This window comes from Eurytemora carolleeae, unplaced genomic scaffold, assembly GCF_000591075.1.
Source record: "Eurytemora carolleeae unplaced genomic scaffold, Eaff_2.0 scaffold560, whole genome shotgun sequence".
NCBI classification, from domain to species: domain Eukaryota; kingdom Metazoa; phylum Arthropoda; class Copepoda; order Calanoida; family Temoridae; genus Eurytemora; species Eurytemora carolleeae.
Genome location: NW_019396449.1, coordinates 40,576 through 59,566, shown reverse-complemented (window position 1 = coordinate 59,566; position 18,991 = coordinate 40,576). Strand labels below are relative to the sequence as shown.

The 18,991-nt window shown below is 31.4% G+C and overlaps 1 protein-coding gene across 2 annotated transcripts; it reads right to left on the bottom strand.

The window, feature by feature from the left end:
* Positions 1-3,000: 3,000 nt before the first annotated feature.
* On the bottom strand, positions 3,001-18,115 carry LOC111703507 (peptidyl-prolyl cis-trans isomerase FKBP10). 2 transcript variants are annotated; one of them, XM_023475461.1, is made up of 17 exons: positions 18,016-18,115; positions 17,807-17,904; positions 15,828-15,932; positions 14,133-14,179; positions 13,818-13,869; positions 13,201-13,265; positions 12,445-12,509; positions 12,346-12,359; positions 11,657-11,705; positions 11,065-11,159; positions 10,025-10,107; positions 8,931-9,028; positions 7,969-8,063; positions 5,652-5,711; positions 5,378-5,473; positions 3,764-3,832; positions 3,001-3,228 (listed from the first exon to the last, which is right to left on the bottom strand). In XM_023475461.1, exons 1-17 carry the CDS (start codon positions 18,061-18,063, stop codon positions 3,180-3,182), a joined length of 1,188 nt encoding a protein of 395 aa, XP_023331229.1. In that variant the 5' UTR covers positions 18,064-18,115; the 3' UTR covers positions 3,001-3,179. The 2 variants fall into 2 exon arrangements, with proteins under 2 accessions (XP_023331229.1, XP_023331230.1); XM_023475462.1 differs by lacking the exons at positions 3,001-3,228; positions 3,764-3,832; positions 5,378-5,473; ... (1 more) ...; positions 7,969-8,063; positions 8,931-9,028 and adding an exon at positions 9,236-9,534.
* Positions 18,116-18,991: the final 876 nt, after the last annotated feature.

Below are 18,991 nucleotides of genomic sequence, written 5' to 3'. Positions count from 1 at the left end.
AAAGAGTGCCGTTCTAGGACATTTTTTTCTCTTTAAAGTAACTTGAAAATACGTAACTGACAGACAGTTACCTAGATTGAGGAATTGGCTAGAATTATAAAAAAAAAAATTGTAAATAAAACTATTTTTTATTCTTAAATATACATAAGTGTAAATGTAATATCTATATATTTATAACCTAACAAGTAACGATTTTTGCTCATATATGATATATATATTTTTGCTCATATATGATATATATATTTTTGCTCATATATGATATATATATTTTTGCTCATATATGATATATATATTTTATTTTCGTTACATTACATTAATCAGAATATCCAGACTTAAAATAAATCCCAATTATGCTAGTTAAGCAGATTAAACTACTATAAAAGTACTTATGGCTTTAAATTGTATCCGCAGATTTGTTTAAGTATTTTTCAGTAATTTTAAAGGAAAAGATAATAAACGCAAAACAAATTTAATTGTTAAAAGTAATTAATATAAATTCGTATTGTGAATGAGTTTATTTCCATAGAGATCCAAACTGCTATTCAAAGTTTCAAGACTTGGTAAACATTAAAGTGCTGCAACTCCTTGGTCTTTTTACAAGAAGGAATGAAATTGCTAAAAATCATTTAAATTTTTACTTTCAACATACGGATTACTGAATGTTGCAGGGTGTCCCAATAAATATGGGAATTGAGACGGTTTAAATATCGTCTTAGATTTCCTATAATCAATAAATGACTTAAAGTGCATAAAACAACTTATGAATGTCAACTGAGCTTCCCAAAATGTAGTCTACCTTCTTTGTATCTTCAATTTACCAAGATATTAAACATTCAAACAGTTTTGATTTTTAATTAACTTGAATATAGAAAAAAAACTTTCTAATATCTCCGTCAATTTTAAAGGTGGAAAAATGGTAGACCACATTGTGTATATCCCGAAACTAGTAGTTTACGTTGTAAAATGTTTTAGCTCTGATACTCCAAAAAAGTGCATATAAATAATCACACATAGAGAAGTCGTCATTTAATTCCCATGTTTAAGGATTATTATATAACTATCATTATAAACCCAATCTAGCTTTTTCGCAAGTCATTGAAGTCTGGGTTAATTAAAGAGACTGTAGAAGTAATCTCAAGTGATCATTCTTGCAAAGATGACAATGTTCGATTCATAACGGAACCCTGGAAACCTGATCAATTCTTAAAAATGTTTCTATTTTTATGTGTTATAATTTTTATAAAATAAAATGGTAGATGGCATGTTCATCCATCATATTTTTTCTCCTTTCTCCATCTGCACGTTCGCAGGTTATCTTTTTTTTTTGTCTCCCTTTGCCCGTCCATTTATGGCGCTGTTTTTGAAAGAATGTTTACGAGAAACCCGATCAATAACGAGAAAGATATTATCATTTTTCCAAGTTTAAAAGTGTTAAAATCTGGTAACTTCTCTGCATTTTCCTTCCGTAAAATTGCTCAAAACACTTTTGTAGAGAAACCACAATTAAAAGTGATTGGTTTCTAAAATGATAAACATTAATATCCAATTTATTCTCGATCAGAAAAAAAGCCTGTAATGGTTTTATTGTAAATCATGCATTGCCATCGTTGCATATAATGATATAGGGTCACATGAAATAATGCTTACAGACCCTTTAAGTAAATAAATGAAATAATTTTTGTGTCTGTATTTAGTGCCTAATTGAATTTAGTCAGTAATATGGATTAAGCTTATGTTGTGCTGTGACTTTCTGTAAGTTAGTAATTGATCAATTATAGATTTATTAAGTGGTGCATACGATTCAAAACTCCATTAAACCATTAAAACATAAATAGTTGAATTTTCTTGCTTTATCAATTGTTGAAAAAGTGATTTATTTTTGTCTGCATAAAGAAAATGCAGAGAACTTGAATCTGTTTATTGTTTATTCAAAAAAGAATTAAAGGATCGAGAATTTATAGCCCTTCATATATTAGGATCACTGAAAATCAGGTTTACAGTGTCCGAATTTAATGAATTTAAGCCGCGTCTCAAATCCCCATAAAAACCGGTTTCAATTGAGCGCCGGCTTAAATCTTGAAAAATTTTAACAATTTTAAATGGAACCAACCATATTTGAGCCGTGGCTCAAATTCTTTATATTCGGCCTCAAATATGATGTAGAATCAAAAATATTATATTAATAGCCGAAAGTTGTTCTTTCTCCGTAATTGCGACTTAAGTCTCCCCGATTTTCCAGCGAGGGGGAAATCCTCCCCCCCCCCCCCTCTCCCAACCGTTGCCCTTTTAAACCAACTCTGCCTCATACCTTATTTTTTCATAATAAGACAATTGCCAATCTGACAATCATTCGTCAAAGTTTTAGACCGACTTCTTTGGTTTTACCAAACAGTAGCCTTTCAGGGGCGTATTCAGGAATTTGTCCAGGGGGGCTTAAATTTTTAACCTTTCCAGGGGGGGGGGGCTCAGCACCCGTTGGGGCCTGAAAACCCCCTGAAATCAATAGATTTCACTGGTCCAGGGGGGCTTAGACCCCATGGCCCCTCCCCCTGAATACGCCCCTGTGGCCTTAGTCATATACGTTTTAAAATTGTTTCTGGCCTAAGTCTAAAGGATTAATTAGTAATAATATTGATGATTCTCAGCCATGGTTTGCAATGATGGAAAACTATAGAGCTTGAAGTTAAAAAACCAGTTATTCTTAACTTCTTAACTTTTGAACCTATATTTCACACATCTTAAATATAGATTTTCAAATTGGCTCTATGCTACATTTTTAGGAATATTTATTCCACCAATTTAAGTGTATTTTGAATGATATCAAAATATTACTGAAAATATTCCGAAACGAGTTGTTAATTTTACCTACGCACTCTATAATTGTGTATACTCTCTGTTTAACCCCAACTCGGAGTATATATTTTCTCTTCTCCTCTCTGCTCCATAAACTTCACTTTACTGTAGAAATTTAACAAATCTAAAACAATAAACATTCTCGTGGACATTTTTAAATTTATATAACAACATCACAATTTATTGCTTAAGTACATAACTTTAGAAAAAATATTTTATCTGTGAGATTACACCTTAGGTTAACAATGTAAAAAATCAATTATATATTTGATTTTTCAAAAAGGAAGACGATTTAAAGTATGATTTGTGAGAATTTCCGTCTGGTTCTAGAGCTCTTGTTTTGGTGGTCCCACCGGAAGAGAAGGATTCAACTCACTTGAAAAAAATCAACTTACCAAATTAAGCATTAAATCTGATAAATGCTAGAATCAAAGCATACAAAACTTAGAATAGATTTGCATTATATATACTGAAAAAAGTAAGTCAATGAACTCAAAAAAATCCATTTGATCAATCGATTTCTGGGTCATCAAATCAAACACTAGTATTTAATTTTCGAACTCATTATTTGCTAAAATCAACTACTATATATAAATCAATTACTACAGTGATAACCAGAAAACTGTAGAATAGAAAGACGACGTTGGAGCAAAACTGAAGTGCATTTGATGTTGTTACAAAGATAAAAGCTTTACTAGCAAGTTATTATTTCACTTTCAAATAAAATGGGTCTTTTTATACAGCACATTTGCTGTGTCTCATGTACATTGGCCTATTTAAATCCATAACTTGAGCTAAAAAGTCGACATCCAATTCCAGAGTATTCTGGTTATCACTGTATTATAAAAATCAAAAGTCTGAAAATCAGTTTATTAAATCAAATTCAATCAATCAATTCCTAAAAAGTTACCTAGTGTTGTTAATTCTGACAAGAACAACAGTTACTTCCATAGTTTCAAACTGTCCTTCCCAACCCAACCTATAGAGGATATATACATATATATCTGTAAAGGAGCTGAAAGCTTAAATTCAAGTGGCCCTTTATGCATAAATGGCAATGCCCGATTTACAATGGTACCCTTGAAACCTTAATCTGATCAAAAATGTTAAGTGTCTCCATTTCTCCATCACTTATTAAAAGCAATAAATGCGCTGGCCATCTTCGCAGAGAACCCGCAAATAAACAGTTTAATAAGAATCAAAAACATGAAAATATAATTCAAGGTTTCAAGGGTACCTTTGTGAATAGGGGATGTCCCTTTTTAAATGGAAGGTCACTTGAATTTACGCTTTAAGGAATTTAGTCTTTACCACATTCTCAAATTTTCTAATCAAATTATCTTAACAACCTGATGGTGAAAACCTTTGATATTTCAAACTTCTAACATAATTCATAGTTTTAATTATGAATTATTTTAGGTCTACAATGATAAGAGGCTTGGCAAAGACTAAATTTCCTAGCAAAATAAATTGAACTGAAAACTTTTAAAAGAATGATTACTGAGAAATCAAAAGTTGTGACCAATTGAGAGATCACTGATCAGTAAATCTGACGTCTATATCCTAAAAATTGTCAAATAAAGAGGTCCATATGTCCATTACCATAATAAAAGATGAGAAATCAAAACGTTAAAATATATTTAAAATATCTATAAAATCAGCGAAATTTACAAAAGATCAAATTAGAGTTCATTATTCCAGAAAATTGTGTATTCCATATTTCGTTAGTTTTCAAGTAGATGATCAAATCCCTGCATGCTGAATATAGACGTTTGATTCATAAAATTCAACAATATTTGACAATTTTCTCTATCCTCGATGTTCAGTCAAAGGTTTAAAGGGTTGGGTCGCGAATCTGGGATGCCGATGGAAGTTCACTTGAAACGAATTATTAAGAAAAATGCATATCAGACCTGGGTATTAAAAACACTTTATTTATTAATAAAAATGAATATCAGACCTGGGAGTTAGAAACACTTGATTTATTAATAAAAATGAATATCAGACCTGGGTATTAAAAACACTTTATTTATTAATAAAAATGAATATCAGACCTGGGAGTTAGAAACACTTGATTTATTAAGAAAAATGAATATCAGACCTGGGGGTTAGAAACACTTGATTTATTAAGAAAAATGAATATCAGACCTGGGAGTTAGAAACACTTGATTTATTAAGAAAAATGAATATCAGACCTGGGAGTTAGAAACACTTGATTTATTAAGAAAAATGAATATCAGACCTGGGAGTTAGAAACACTTGATTTATTAAGAAAAATGAATATCAGACCTGGGAGTTAGAAACACTTGATTTATTAAGAAAAATGAATATCAGACCTGGGAGTTAGAAACACTTGATTTATTAAGAAAAATGAATATCAGACCTGGGAGTTAGAAACACTTGATTTATTAAGAAAAATGAATATCAGACCTGGGAGTTAGAAACACTTGATTTATTAAGAAAAATGAATATCAGACCTGGGAGTTAGAAACACTTGATTTATTAAGAAAAATGAATATCAGACCTGGGAGTTAGAAACACTTTTCTTGACTCTCCTAGACACATTCCATCTACTGGACTATTCAACCCAGGAACATTGGACAATCCTTGCCCGTACAATCTGTACATAGCTAGTATTAGATAATCCTTGACCGTACAATCTGTAAATAGCTAGTATTAGATAATCCTTGACCGTACAATCTGTAAATAGCTAGTATTAGATAATCCTTGACCGTACAATCTGTACATATAGTTCACTTGCATGTAAAATTATAATTTTATATAAAAAAAACGTATACCCGAACGGTCCATAGGGTTCTACTCCGTCTACAACAGAACCAAACTTGGATCCATCCTCCCTGTAATAGAATAAATGTATTTTACCATTTTTCTGTCCGATGCCACGATGTAAGTGAAGTTTGCGCAGTGGTACTGCGTGTAACTCTCTTCTCTGTACTCTCGGTATTTATTGATTGTTGATGGAAGACGACAACCTAGGCTTTTTCAAATTCGTTAACAATGTTCAACGTATCTATATCAAATTCATTAATTGAAACTTTATCTATAATCTGTCAGTTAAAATTTAAAAGAAATTTGGATATTGTGTTTAGAAAAATAACCGTTTTTTAATTTACAACAAGAGGTACCCTTTTAGCCTATTATTTATCTAAATAGCAATAAAGAAGATATCGTCATTTTCTATCTTAAGTAGTGTTGAAATATTATTTAAAAAAAAAAAAAATCAGAAATTTAATGAAATATTAGATATATACGAATGCGTCGAAAAAAAATCACTGACTATTGGTTGTAAAATCTGAGTTATTTGTTTTGAATTTAATTGATTATTTTACGATCCGAGTTGCGACTTTCTGAATTTGTATGGACGCTACGTTCTTCAGCATGATAGACGCAACAGATAGAAGTAAGATTAGTAGTGATCAAAAGCGCTTATTTTTCGCCGTAAACCTTTCATTTTTCGCGAACACTCCCTTTAAGTAATGTTGAATTCAGACAATTTTCTTCAATGTTTCTGCAATGTAAATGCGCAGTTTTTTTTAAACTGATATTTTTTTAGAGAAAACCCAAGAATTTCTCATTTATTCATTATCAGACAATGGTTTTATAATGGATAATTGAAAAATCATGTTAATAAAAGTAAACACATTTGTGTTCTAAATCTGGGGAACAAGCATTGATCTCCATCTTATGTAGATCTAAAGATTAATTTAATTTCTATTTGAATATCCCCTGGTCAGTGGTTATCATACCCTGCGCAGGATTAACTATAATGAGGGATCAAACTTTGATCTTTAAATTCAAAAGTGCCCACATCGGATATTGAGATCAAGTCTTTAAGATTATTAATACTATTAATTAATACAGAAGTGTCGATCCCAGTTCCAAATGATAACATCAATGTTACACAAAATATGGTTTTATAAAAACAAAATTCTGTTCTCATCATGTAGTCAATAGATCTTGGGTCAGCGACACTGAAATATAGAAAGCTCTGAAAGTTGGTCATCAAATATTTAGCCTCGACTACAAAGTGTCGCAACGCCTTGGCCTTTGGTTTTAGTGCACAAAATCACTTTTTTGTAGTCTTTTGTCTGTAATACATTTTAACATTGTAACGCGTTCTTTTTTAGCTTAATGTAAAAGGAGTAATTGTAATAATACTGCTTGACTTTAGTATTAGATTGTGCACATTATAGTTTGCAGGGGAGATTAATGAAGAAAAGAGAAAATGTTTTAAATTACTCCTAGAAACTGTTAAGCTGTTCTTTCCCCTCTCTGCTAATTTCTGACTAATAGTATGATTTGCTTAATAAAAGCTCATTTATTTATACAACTTACCCCCATTACACAAAAAGTTTAATACTAATTATCGAATAAATAAATACATTCATGTTTACCTAATAATAAATTTTTATTCATATGCAGTGATATCCAGAAAACAAGGAAATAGGAAGACGACATTTTAGAAATATCAAATGGTTTTACTTATAACACTTATTGAATCACTAATTTAGTGAAATTGGTCGGTTCAAAATGCACAATTGCCGTGTCTAATAATCTCATGCTCATTGGATATAAACTTATAGCTTATAATTCTAAAATTCGTCTTTCAATTCCAAAGTTTTCGGGTTATTACTGTAAATAGTAAATAACATTATAAAGGAGCTGATTACGCGCAAGAAGTCAGTTTTAATCCCTATAAATTTGCAACCTAATGGTGAAAACTTTGATTAATTTTAGAATTTTTATCAGGTTGCAATTATATAGGTGTTAAGCAATTTAAATGTAAGCTTATTAATCAGTTCCTTGGTTTGTTCCCCGAAATAACTTAATTTCCGTGATTATTTTGAAATCAATAAACATTAAAGTTCAATTTTATATGAAACGTTATCCATAGTTTTGGATGTTTGAAATAGAATAGCAAAAAATTAGTTATGGTATACATAAAATAAAAAATATTAGAAAAAAAAACAATATTAGAATATTAAAATCTTTTTTAAAAAAGGTTATAAATTGTGTTTTTAAATTTTACCAAAACCGTTAAAGATGGATCGAGGGGAGGGGGTCAATTCATAATTTCGAGTAAAGATGGCTTACCTTAGTGCTAGATAATGAATATAAAGCTCATCATCAACTCTAGCGATCATCTGGCAATCCTCAACTGCATGTTCAGTCTCCCACCGATAGATATTCTAAACCAAATATTAGTAAATGAACATTAGCGGACGTTTTTGGGCGTTATTGAAGTTCCAGGACGTTTTTAACGGTTTTGGGGCATATAGTGACTTTGGTTTGAATATATTGGACGTTTTTGGACATAATCAGACAATATTGTGCAAAATCGCACAATAATGGACGTTATTTGTTTTTCAATATGGGGTTAATCCGTGTATGGGAAAAATTGAGCGATATTAAACAATATTGAACAATATTGGATGTTATTGACAGGTTAAGGACTATATTGGACAGGGCTGGACATTTCTGGACAATTGTGGACGTTGATGGACGTTGTACGTTATTAGTAGTCTATAATAAACGTTCCTAGACGTTTTTTGACGTTATTGAATCCAAAAGGATGTTATTACACCTTTCTGGACGATATTTGACCTGCATGGACGTTACTGGACATAATTAAACGAAGATTTTTGGTTTTTATTGACTTTTTTACTTCTGTGGAAAAAGGTCTAAACAAGTTTGTTTTCTTTCAAGAAAAATCAGATAAATAGTTTCGAACAATTGTGATTTAACGATATGGTACCCGAACACCCTTTGATGATCCATCATCAAGTTATTTGATTTTTCGTGAACATTCCGTTTTAATCACCCATAATTTATAACAATGTTTTTAATCCCTTTTCGGCAAAGGAATTGATTCTTTGCCACAAATTTTATATTTCCCATATCTTTGTAACTTTTTGGTGTAAACGTAGATTCTTTTATCTAACAGAATTCATAGTTTTAAATACCTCTAAGGTCTACAACACTGGGTGGCAAAGATAAGAGGGATTTTAAAAATCAGAGTTTGTGCCAAAGACTCAATTCCTTTTCATGTTTGTCACCTTTCCTCTCATCTCTGGGTCCCATGTTTTATCGTTTAGTTTGACAAGCCTGACATCAAAGTAAAGTGTGGCAGAGGGAGGGATAGTTCCATCAATTCCTAAAAACAGCTGTTAAAGTCAAGTGTGGCGGAGGGAGGGATGGTTCCATCAATTCCTGAAAACAGCTGTTAAAGTAAAGTGTGGCAGAGGGAGGGATGGTTCCTTCAATTCATGAAAACAGCTGTTAGAGTAAAGTGTTGCGGAGGGAGGGATAGTTCCATCAATTCCTGAAAACAGCTGTTAAATAAAGTGTGGCAGAGGGAGGGATGGTTCCTTTAATTTCTGAAAACAGCTGTTAAAGTAAAGAGTGGCGGAGGGAGGGATGGTTCCTTTAATTTCTGAAAACAGCTGTTAAAGTAAAGAGTGGCGGAGGGAGGGATGGTTCCTTTAATTTCTAAAAAACAGCTGTTAAAGTAAAGTGTGACGTAGTGAAGGATGGTTATCTCAATTCCTAAAAAAACAGCTGTTAAAGTAAAGTGTGGCAGAGGGAGGGATAGTTTCATCAATTTCTGAAAACAGCTGTTAAAGTAAAATGTGACGGAGAGAGGGATAGTTCCATCAATTCCTGAAAACAGCTGTTAAAGTAAAGTGTGACGGAGGGAGGGATGGTTCCATCAATTCCTAAAAACAGTTGTCAAAGTAAAGTGTGGTAGAGGAAGGGATGATTCAATCAAATCCTGAAAACAGCTGTTTCAACAAATGTTCACATATCATGATAAAATTCAACAAAACCGTGAAAATTGGCAAAAATTGAATCAAAATTGAATTGAAATAAAGAAAAATCGAGATAATTAGAAGTAGAGACAAGCGAGGAAAAATTTATAATGTCGAGAAAAATGGAGAGAATTGAAAAATGTAGAAAAGTGGACAAATGTAGGACATGAAATAAATTAATATAAAAAATGAGGCAAATGGGGGGAAAATTGAGAACATGTTATGACTCAGTATAGATGGATTGTCATCGATAAGAATACACAAAAACAAATGATGGGGAATAAGGAAAATTTTTGGTAAAATATAGAAAAATGTAGAAAAATATCTTTAAATCATTACACCTGATTCTCCATATGCTAGATGAGGAGGAACGATCATCTTAAACCTGTCTCCTAAACATCTTCCTGCCAGAGCCTCCTCGTATCTAGAGATGGGGCACGGTTGTTTAATAAATCCCGGGTTACTCTCGACGCGCTCCAATGTACGTAAAATGTCGTCTCCTAGGATAGATAGAAAAAAAGACGTCACTCTCGCCCCTAAAATCAGTGACATCATATGAGGTTTTTATATAACTTTCATAGTAGACGACATTTTTCCAACATTAGAGCGCATCGAGAGTAACTAACCTTATTATACAACCATGGGATAAGGATTCAAATAACTATGGTCGGTGTTTTTTGAACTTTTAAGGTTTTTGAGTTGTAACATTTGCCTTAATTAAAATTTTCTAAACTTTAAAATACAAGGAAAACAATCAAAAACGATCATTTATTGTTCGTTTTTTTGCCAATGTTTCCTATTAGGATCAAGTAAGTGCAGTGTAAGGAAAGTAAATGTTTAGGATTTCATCTAGATTAATATTTTTAAAAAAGTTGCATCCAACAATTTTCTGCATTAATTAAATTTAATGACAAATGATGGTAATGTTTTGTATTTAACACAAAACAAGTTTCTTCAATTTTTCGTTTCGTTTTTTGATTAAAAGAGAGATTTGATACAAATTGAGATGGAACCCTTTTAAAAATTTTCCATCACTAATCCCTGTAAGATGCATTCGGAACCCCACACCTCACATTAAACTAAGCTAGTGGGTTGGTTAAATAGGCCTATGATAGGCCGGGTACTGTACAAAGTCTGGCCGCACCATTAAAGTTAAAACCAAGTTGGCATAGGATAGGGTCTTGTTTATCCTTGTTTATGTTTTTAAAACTAATCATTTTTATTTGTGGTTTTGACAATAGAGAAATGTACAGATTAAAAAGATAGAAAACGTTATTTTCCACATTGTTGATCAGATAAGAATCCAAGAGTACCGTCATGAATCGGACATGCCCTTTTTTAAAATGGACAGATGACACTCCCTTAAAATATAAAAAGTTACCCTGCAATGATCTGATGGTGTCCCTGTGTGAAGGGTCCAAAAGGAGCATTTCGAGCAGCGCTGGAATCAAACACTGTTCCGTTCTCCAGAGAACCCTGAATACAACGAATGCCCACTTATAGTGTCGTCTTTCATTTTACATCTGACACTTGTGACGTCATGCGTAACAAGTAAATTTTTCTGTTGCCATGTCTACTGTACTTGACAATTTATTTGAGAATGCCTGATTTAAAAAACGTATATTTTGCGAAAACACTGAAAAAAATATATACTTTTGTCTTCAAATTTTGGGGAAATTATTTTATCTCAAAATCGGGGTCGAAAATTAGATTTCAAAAACGTCAAAGTTCTTTGAAAACCCTGCTGTCACGAAGGCAGAGGCATTTCTCAATTATAAATTATGCAAGCTTTAAAAAATGGTTCTTAATAAAAAGAATTTAATTTTTAATGCTGTTTACCATTCAAAAAGTTATCGTTTAAATAACGATGAGATTTCATTAGAATAGGAAGACGACATTAAAATAATATTTAATTGCATTTGAAGTTATTAACTCACTTTAGAAAATTAAATATATTTATTTATTTGTTTCACCTCGTACTCGACAGCCAAGACGTCACCATCTATCACCACTCGCTCACAACTTAATTAAAGCAAAAGTTTTAAATGTTTATTAATCACAACCAAATTCTTTAAAGGTCAAAATGAACTTGGCTATGGGCTGCGTGAAGTTTTGGGCTTGTTTAAACTTTTCTATTAAAGATCAAATCTGTTTACAGGGACTGTGACTATAATTTCAATTGACCATTTAATGGAAAAGTTGGAGCGCGCCCAATTCTTCACGGTCCCCTGAAAACAAGAGCAGCAATGAGCTAAATATCTTCTTTTTTCCTTCTTTGGTTCTGCTGCATAAATCTGCAACTGATTGTTTAGAAAAACTCCAAATGAAAATTATCAATTTTCGGATATAAACACAAAACTTATCCTTAGGGTACCGTTTGTGAATCGGACTTTACTTGTCTGGGTTTCTGTCCGTTTGTATCCCATAGGCCATAAACGTCAAAACAGCTGATCCGATCAGTTCCAAATTTGCTCTGGGACCTCGCGTGACTCCAGGGAAGGTTTATGGATAATCAAATTTTCCAAATTTGCCTCCATTTTGAAAAATTTGAAAATCCACGAATTTTTTTATAAAATCCTCAAAATTTTTGAAATAAAAGCCTAGTTTATACATATATATGAGCAAAGAGCTTTATTATATAGATTATCTGTTAATCACATACCTCTCGTCATCAGCCTGCAAATAAATAGAATATCAAAATAGTAAAAGTTTTTTTTAATTCAAATATATGACATGGATATTTAATAATATGTCCTCTAACCTCCTCTAGAACTCCGAGAACTAATCCTGATTGAAACTTTTCCCATCGTAATCCATTCAAATTTACTGAATAAAAAGTAAATAAAAAGATTGTAAATATTTAAACATTTCATTTGTAAATATTTAAACATTTCACTTGTAAATATTTAAACATTTCATTTGTAAAATATTAAAACATTTCACTTGTAAATATTTAAACATTTCACTTGTAAATATTTAAACATTTCACTTGTAAATATTTAAACATTTCACTTGTAAATATTTAAACATTTCATTTGTAAATATTTAAACATTTCACTTGTAAATATTTAAACATTTCACTTGTAAATATTTTAAACATTTAAAGAACTTTTTAATAAAATTTTTTATAATCCTGAAAATTACCGAATTAAAAGGATTAAGAAATAAAATTAATTTTCTGGGTCTATATATATATAAAAAAAAAAAATTTTAAATACTGTTTTTTATATTTTTGGACATTTTCAAAATCTAAGTGATCTGAGTGATGGACACCAAAAATAAGTATGGCAAAAGAAAATTAGGGAAATTTGAAGTTTTCCATTTCGGCTTAATTAAATCGCTTAGATTCAACAAAAATGGCTTCTTTGGCAGTCCTCCAACTATGCTGCCAAATAAGCGATTTTTGTTAAGTATAAGCGATTTTCTTTCTTCATAATTTAGAGTGCAGTCTAAAAGAAGTTTTTTAGAAATCCTGTTTTTGATTCCAAATAATGGCTAAGTAGTAAGTAGTAAGTACCTAACTCTGCCTCCAGGTAGGTACTTATCTCAGATATATCGGGCAAAAGGACTTTAAACTCAGATCTAAAACAAAAACAACTAAATATTCATAATTCATTATAATGTAGAGGATATGAAATCCATGAAAGAGGATTATAAAATTCGTTAAAAAGAAGCGTTGGATTCTGGAACCATTCTGACATTAAAATTTTCATTTTTGTCATTTTTGCCACAGTCTCTATTTTTCTATCTTTTATATCTTTGCGACCTAATGTCTCGTAGACGACTTTTTTATTTCAAACTATGATTTCCGTAAGATCTGTTAGTCAAAGGTTCAAAGCTTTAGGTTGTAAAGATAAAGAGATGTAAAACTTATGGTTTTTTGCGAGTATTTAATTCATTTGATCTACTGCATTGAAAAAAAAATCATTTAAGATATGATATAAAGAATTTTTAGTTTATTTTGCTTTTGTTTGTGACTTATTCAATTTAGAACAGATATTAAAAATTTCATTTTTTAAGATTTTTTGTCACATTAAATAGTCTACGTTTGAAAGATCATAGGTTTACACCATTAGGTTGCAAGGATATAGGGATTTTAAATACAACAAAGTTTCTGTCAAATATCTTTATAACCTTATTTTGTGTTTAGGAATTATCAAACTGCGTCTCTCTCCAAGACACATTCCTTAAAATAAAATAAATTAATTCTTTAAATACATTTTTTTTTTAAAGCTTCAAAAATACTTTAAAAACTAAATGCGCAAAAATCCATGAGAATTTTTCCAAAAACAATTTTAAACCTTAAGTTAGAAACAAGCGTGATAAAGGGGAAAAAGTAAGTTGGTCAGGAACAGGAAACCCCTAATGAAAATACAAACAAATGCAAAATAGAGGCAAATTGGCAAAATTGGCAAAATTGGCATAGCTATTTTAAATCCGTTTTCTTACCTAGCATTCCATTTCCATTGAGCGTAATCGTCTGTCCCCTTCCCATCCTATAGATTCAAATATTAAATACTAACGGAAGGGCCCGGCGTTGCTATCATTTCACATAGACTCTATGCCTTTCACTTTACAAACGATGATTCTCCGTTATAACTATAAATCAAATGATGGTTTTTATTCACCTAATTCATTATAAAGTTTATTTGACAGCTATAAAAATTCGAAATTGAAATGGAACATACTGTATTAATGTACTCTACTGCAAATGATTTGTGAACATTTACATGATTTGTACACTTTGAACTCCCTTTCAGGCTGAAAGGGACTGAAAAAATTCATACCGAGAGATTCTTAAATTCCCCTCTGATATATATTCTATTCTCTTTGATTTGTAATTGTTACTTCTCTTATTTAAGAGCTGTTGAGAAGAATAATAAAAATGTTTTGAATTTTATAAATGTAGCCGAATAAAGGAATTGAGTCTTTGCCACAAACTCTGATTTTTTAATCCCTGTATCTTTTAACCCACTGTTGTAGACCTTAGATATTTCAAGCTATGAACTATGTTAGATCAAAAAATCAAAGTTTGAAATATCAGGTTTACACTAACAGTTTGTCGAGATATGAGGATCAGAAAATTTTAATTTGTGGCAAAGACTCAATTCCTTTGCTCTTCTCACACTTCTGTGTAAAACCAAAATTAGAGGAGCTACAAGGTCTCAAAGTTATACCAGTGAAGTCTCATAAATTTTACCTTCTCCTTGAGTCTAGTGTGCAGTGTAATTCATGAATATTTAATACTATTCAAGGGATTCTCTAATTCTATTGTAAAGTTGGACTATGTGAACATAAGTTTATCTCAGTTCTGGATTTTCTGTCATTTAATTGTAATATTTTACAAATAAATTTAATTAAGCTTTTACAGCAAAATTTAAAATTAACTTTTATAGAGAAACCACAATTTATTTACAGAAAAAAACATAGAAGACTATATTCTAAATCATAAAGAAATGCAACTCTATAATTGGGCACTTGAAATTGTGCTAAAAACAGATTTATACAGGGTGGTTTTGAAAATGTGTCTTTTTCATTTTGTTAAGAGAGATATAGATGAAAATTCGACAACGTCTTTTCGTGGAATTATCAATTTCTTTTAAATAGTTTCGCAAATGTTAAGTTTTGAAAAAGTTTTGGACGATTTTACATCTTTTTCATTAACAAAATTAAAAATGACATTTTTCAAAAACGCCCTGTAGTCCCTTTAATATGGTTTCGTAATGTGCCAATTGTACCTGACCGTAATATGGTTTAGTAATGTGCTAACTGTACCTGACCGTAATATGGTTTCGTAACGTGCTAACTGTACCTGACCGTAATATGGTTTCGTAACGTACTAACTGTACCTGACCGTAATATGGTTTCGTAACGTGCTAACTGTACCAGACTATTATATGGTTTTGTAATGTGCTAACCGTACCAAACCGTAATATGGTTTTGTAACGTGTCAACTGTACCTGACCGTTATATAGTTTTGTAACATACTAACTGTACCTGACCGTAATATAGTTTGGTAACATGCTAACTGTACCTGACTATTATATGGTTTCGTAATGTGCTAATTTTACCTAACCGTTATATGGTTTCGTAACGTGCCAGCTGTACCTGATGTAATATGGTTTCTTAACATGTTAACTGTACCTGACTGTAATTGCTTTTTCAATATCCTTGACTCCTTCTGTTTCCCCTCTATACTCTAGGTTCATGGTTACTGAGTCCTCTTCTACTACTGGGCCTATACAGTCCCTGCAGTACAGTACAGTTTAACAGTACAGTACAGTACAGTTTAATTGTGCAGTGTAGCACAGTAACTGCAGTGCAGTACAATTTAATATACTCTAGGTTTATGGTTTCTGAATCCCCTTCACCTACTAGGCCTATACAGTCCTGCAGTACAGTACAGTACAAATTACAATATATCGTAAATATCAATAAGGTTTACAGTATCGTACATGATAAACGTGTAGTGCATTATTGTACAATATTACAGCTAGTTCAATAAAATAATGTAAAATTAAACAGCTAAGTACAGCATTGTACATTACAGTACATTACAATGTAAGAGTGTAGTAAGGTTCAGCACAATACAGCAAATAAAACTACAGTGTATCAGTGTAAGAGATCGACAAAACTTTATAAATTCTAGTTTCTATATTCAAAAATAAAACTGCTCAACTATCCCTTTTTATTTATTGACTACTGTGTGATTCTTTATCTCACTTGAAAATCGGAACTCAAAGTTCTGGTCTCACATAAACAAGTTAAAAACATAGAAGATATTTTATTTATCTTTGAACCTGACACAATATATAATCCTTAAAAACTAAGTACTAGGGTTAACATATATGAATACGAGCCTTCAGAGTAAAAGTATCAATCTAAAAGAACTAGGTAAAACTTGGAAATAGAAAAGGGGAGCAAAAGCAAAAGTAATAAAGAAAACTTCAAAACCTGAATAGACGGAATCACACGCAGTTTCACTCTGGAGAAATTTCTGTTCTGAACTCAGGCTTGGGGAGAAATCAAGCCCCTTTTTATACTCCCAAGGGAGCAGTAACTGCGCGCGATAATTAGACTATATGGATTTTGATTGGTTATTGATATTTATAATGATACATAATTGGGTAGAAAGGGTTCCAATTGGTGGGGATAGAAGAGAAGAGGGTCTTTTAATTATCGCAATTATTATAATTGCGTGGCATGAGCTCTGATTGGCTGAGGGGTTCAAAAAGAAGGGGATAAATTTCACCATGGAGTAATTATATGTCGTTCAGTGGGGGAAAAGCGGAAGTTTTATAATTAGAAAAGAAGGGGACGTATCTCACCCCTCAGTAATTATGAGCAATTAAGTTCCAGAATGTTTTAGTTTAAAACAACATAATACGAGAAAAAACAGACGCTCCATAATTATGAAAAGAAGGGGACGTATCTCACCATACAGTAATTATACATAGTAAATAGCAGTCAGGAGAGGGGTGAGATCAGCTTAATTGACATATAATTGGGCAATTATTACTGGGCAGGTGATTAACAGGATATGGGGGAATCCTTAGATTCAACTTTTTCCGGTTCATTGTAGGAACAATCATTCTCAGTCTCTAGGTCTTTGAAATCACTTTCATTCTCTGACAAATTCGTTTTATCTTCATTTTCACCAATTTCGTCTTAATCATCATCATCTGGTTCATCTTCATGATCTTTGTCTTCTGGTAGAATAGGATTTACACAGATGCATAAAATATAAACACTTTTTGCTAGAAAAAGAGCGAAATACGCACATCAGTGTAATATATTGCGGTGCAATAAAATAAATAATAGTATAATAAAAGTTAGCAATAGTACTTGCAGTATGTCCCAAGAGCTATACCTAACATCATAACATTGGTTGATTAAACCATAACCACAATAAAAGATTATATCAAAAGAAACAATTAAGAGGAAATGATCATTGGCAGCAAACCCCAAATGTCTAACCTTGTATTATTGATATTTTGAGTTTTAAAAAAGTCTACGATATAAGTTTGCAACTTAAAAAGAAAAAGTTTAAATTTAATGCTCATTTATTTTATGATAAAATTCCCAAAAATGCATCAAAACTATAATAAGAGAAAATGCTTGACCTTGGTTTCCATATTGTTTTAAAATAAATATCTCCAGATTTTGTGTAGTTGGAAATATCCTCCTCTACTATACCCTCTTCATCTTCCACTCCAGACACCTAAGCATCATCATCATCATCATCATCATCATCATCATCATCATCATCATCATCATCATCATCATCATCATCATCATCATCATCATCATCATCATCATGGACTCTAAATACCTTGGCACACAGAATTGTAAAGATCAACGTGAGAAAAACATATTTCATTATATAGTCTAAAATTATAATTAAAAGAGAATTAATGTCTACAATCTAGGACTTCAAAAAAAGGTTAAATTACGTTAGAAAGGTGAAATGAAAGGCCAAGGCATTGAGACACTTTAAAGTTTACCATTTATGTAAGTTTGCAAAGCTTAAAGCTGTCTGAATCTATGAAAATTCCTGAAAAAAATTACATTATTAAAGTAAGTATAAAGTAAAGCATTAATCGAATCATAGAAACTGAAAGGGTTAGAATTAGACCTGCCACCTGGACTCTTGAGTTAGTGCACTGATAGTATTTTTTTTCATTTATTAATTCATTTTTCCAGCCTGCAGAAATAATTAGAAATTATAAGAAATAATTAGAAAAAATTGTAAAAATGAGAACTATGTCTGATTCGCAACGGATACACCTTTATCAAATCAATAATGTGGTCAAAGTCAATGTTTTTTAGTTTTGAAAGTTTAAATTCTAAACTTTTGTACTTTCATGGAGAATTCACAATCAAAAATGATTATTTTTTGGAGAGAAAATGAGGGATATCTGTGAATGGAAGGTTTTTGATATTGACACTTTTACAATGTTCAATCTGTTAATGGAAGGTTTTTATATTGACACTTTTACACTGTTCAATCTGTTAATGGAAGGCTTTTATATGAACACTTTTACATTGTTCAATCTGTTAATGGAAGGCTTTTATATTGACACTTTTACACTGTTCAATCTGTTAATGGAAGGTTTTTATATTGACACTTTTACACTGTTCAATCTGTTGATGGAAGGTTTTTATATTGACACTTTTACACTGTTCAATCTGTTAATGGAAAGTTTATACATTGACTCTTTTACATTGACACTTTTGTTCAATCTGTTAATGAAAGATTTTTTCATTGACACTTTTACATTGTTCATTCTGTTAATGGAAGGATTTTT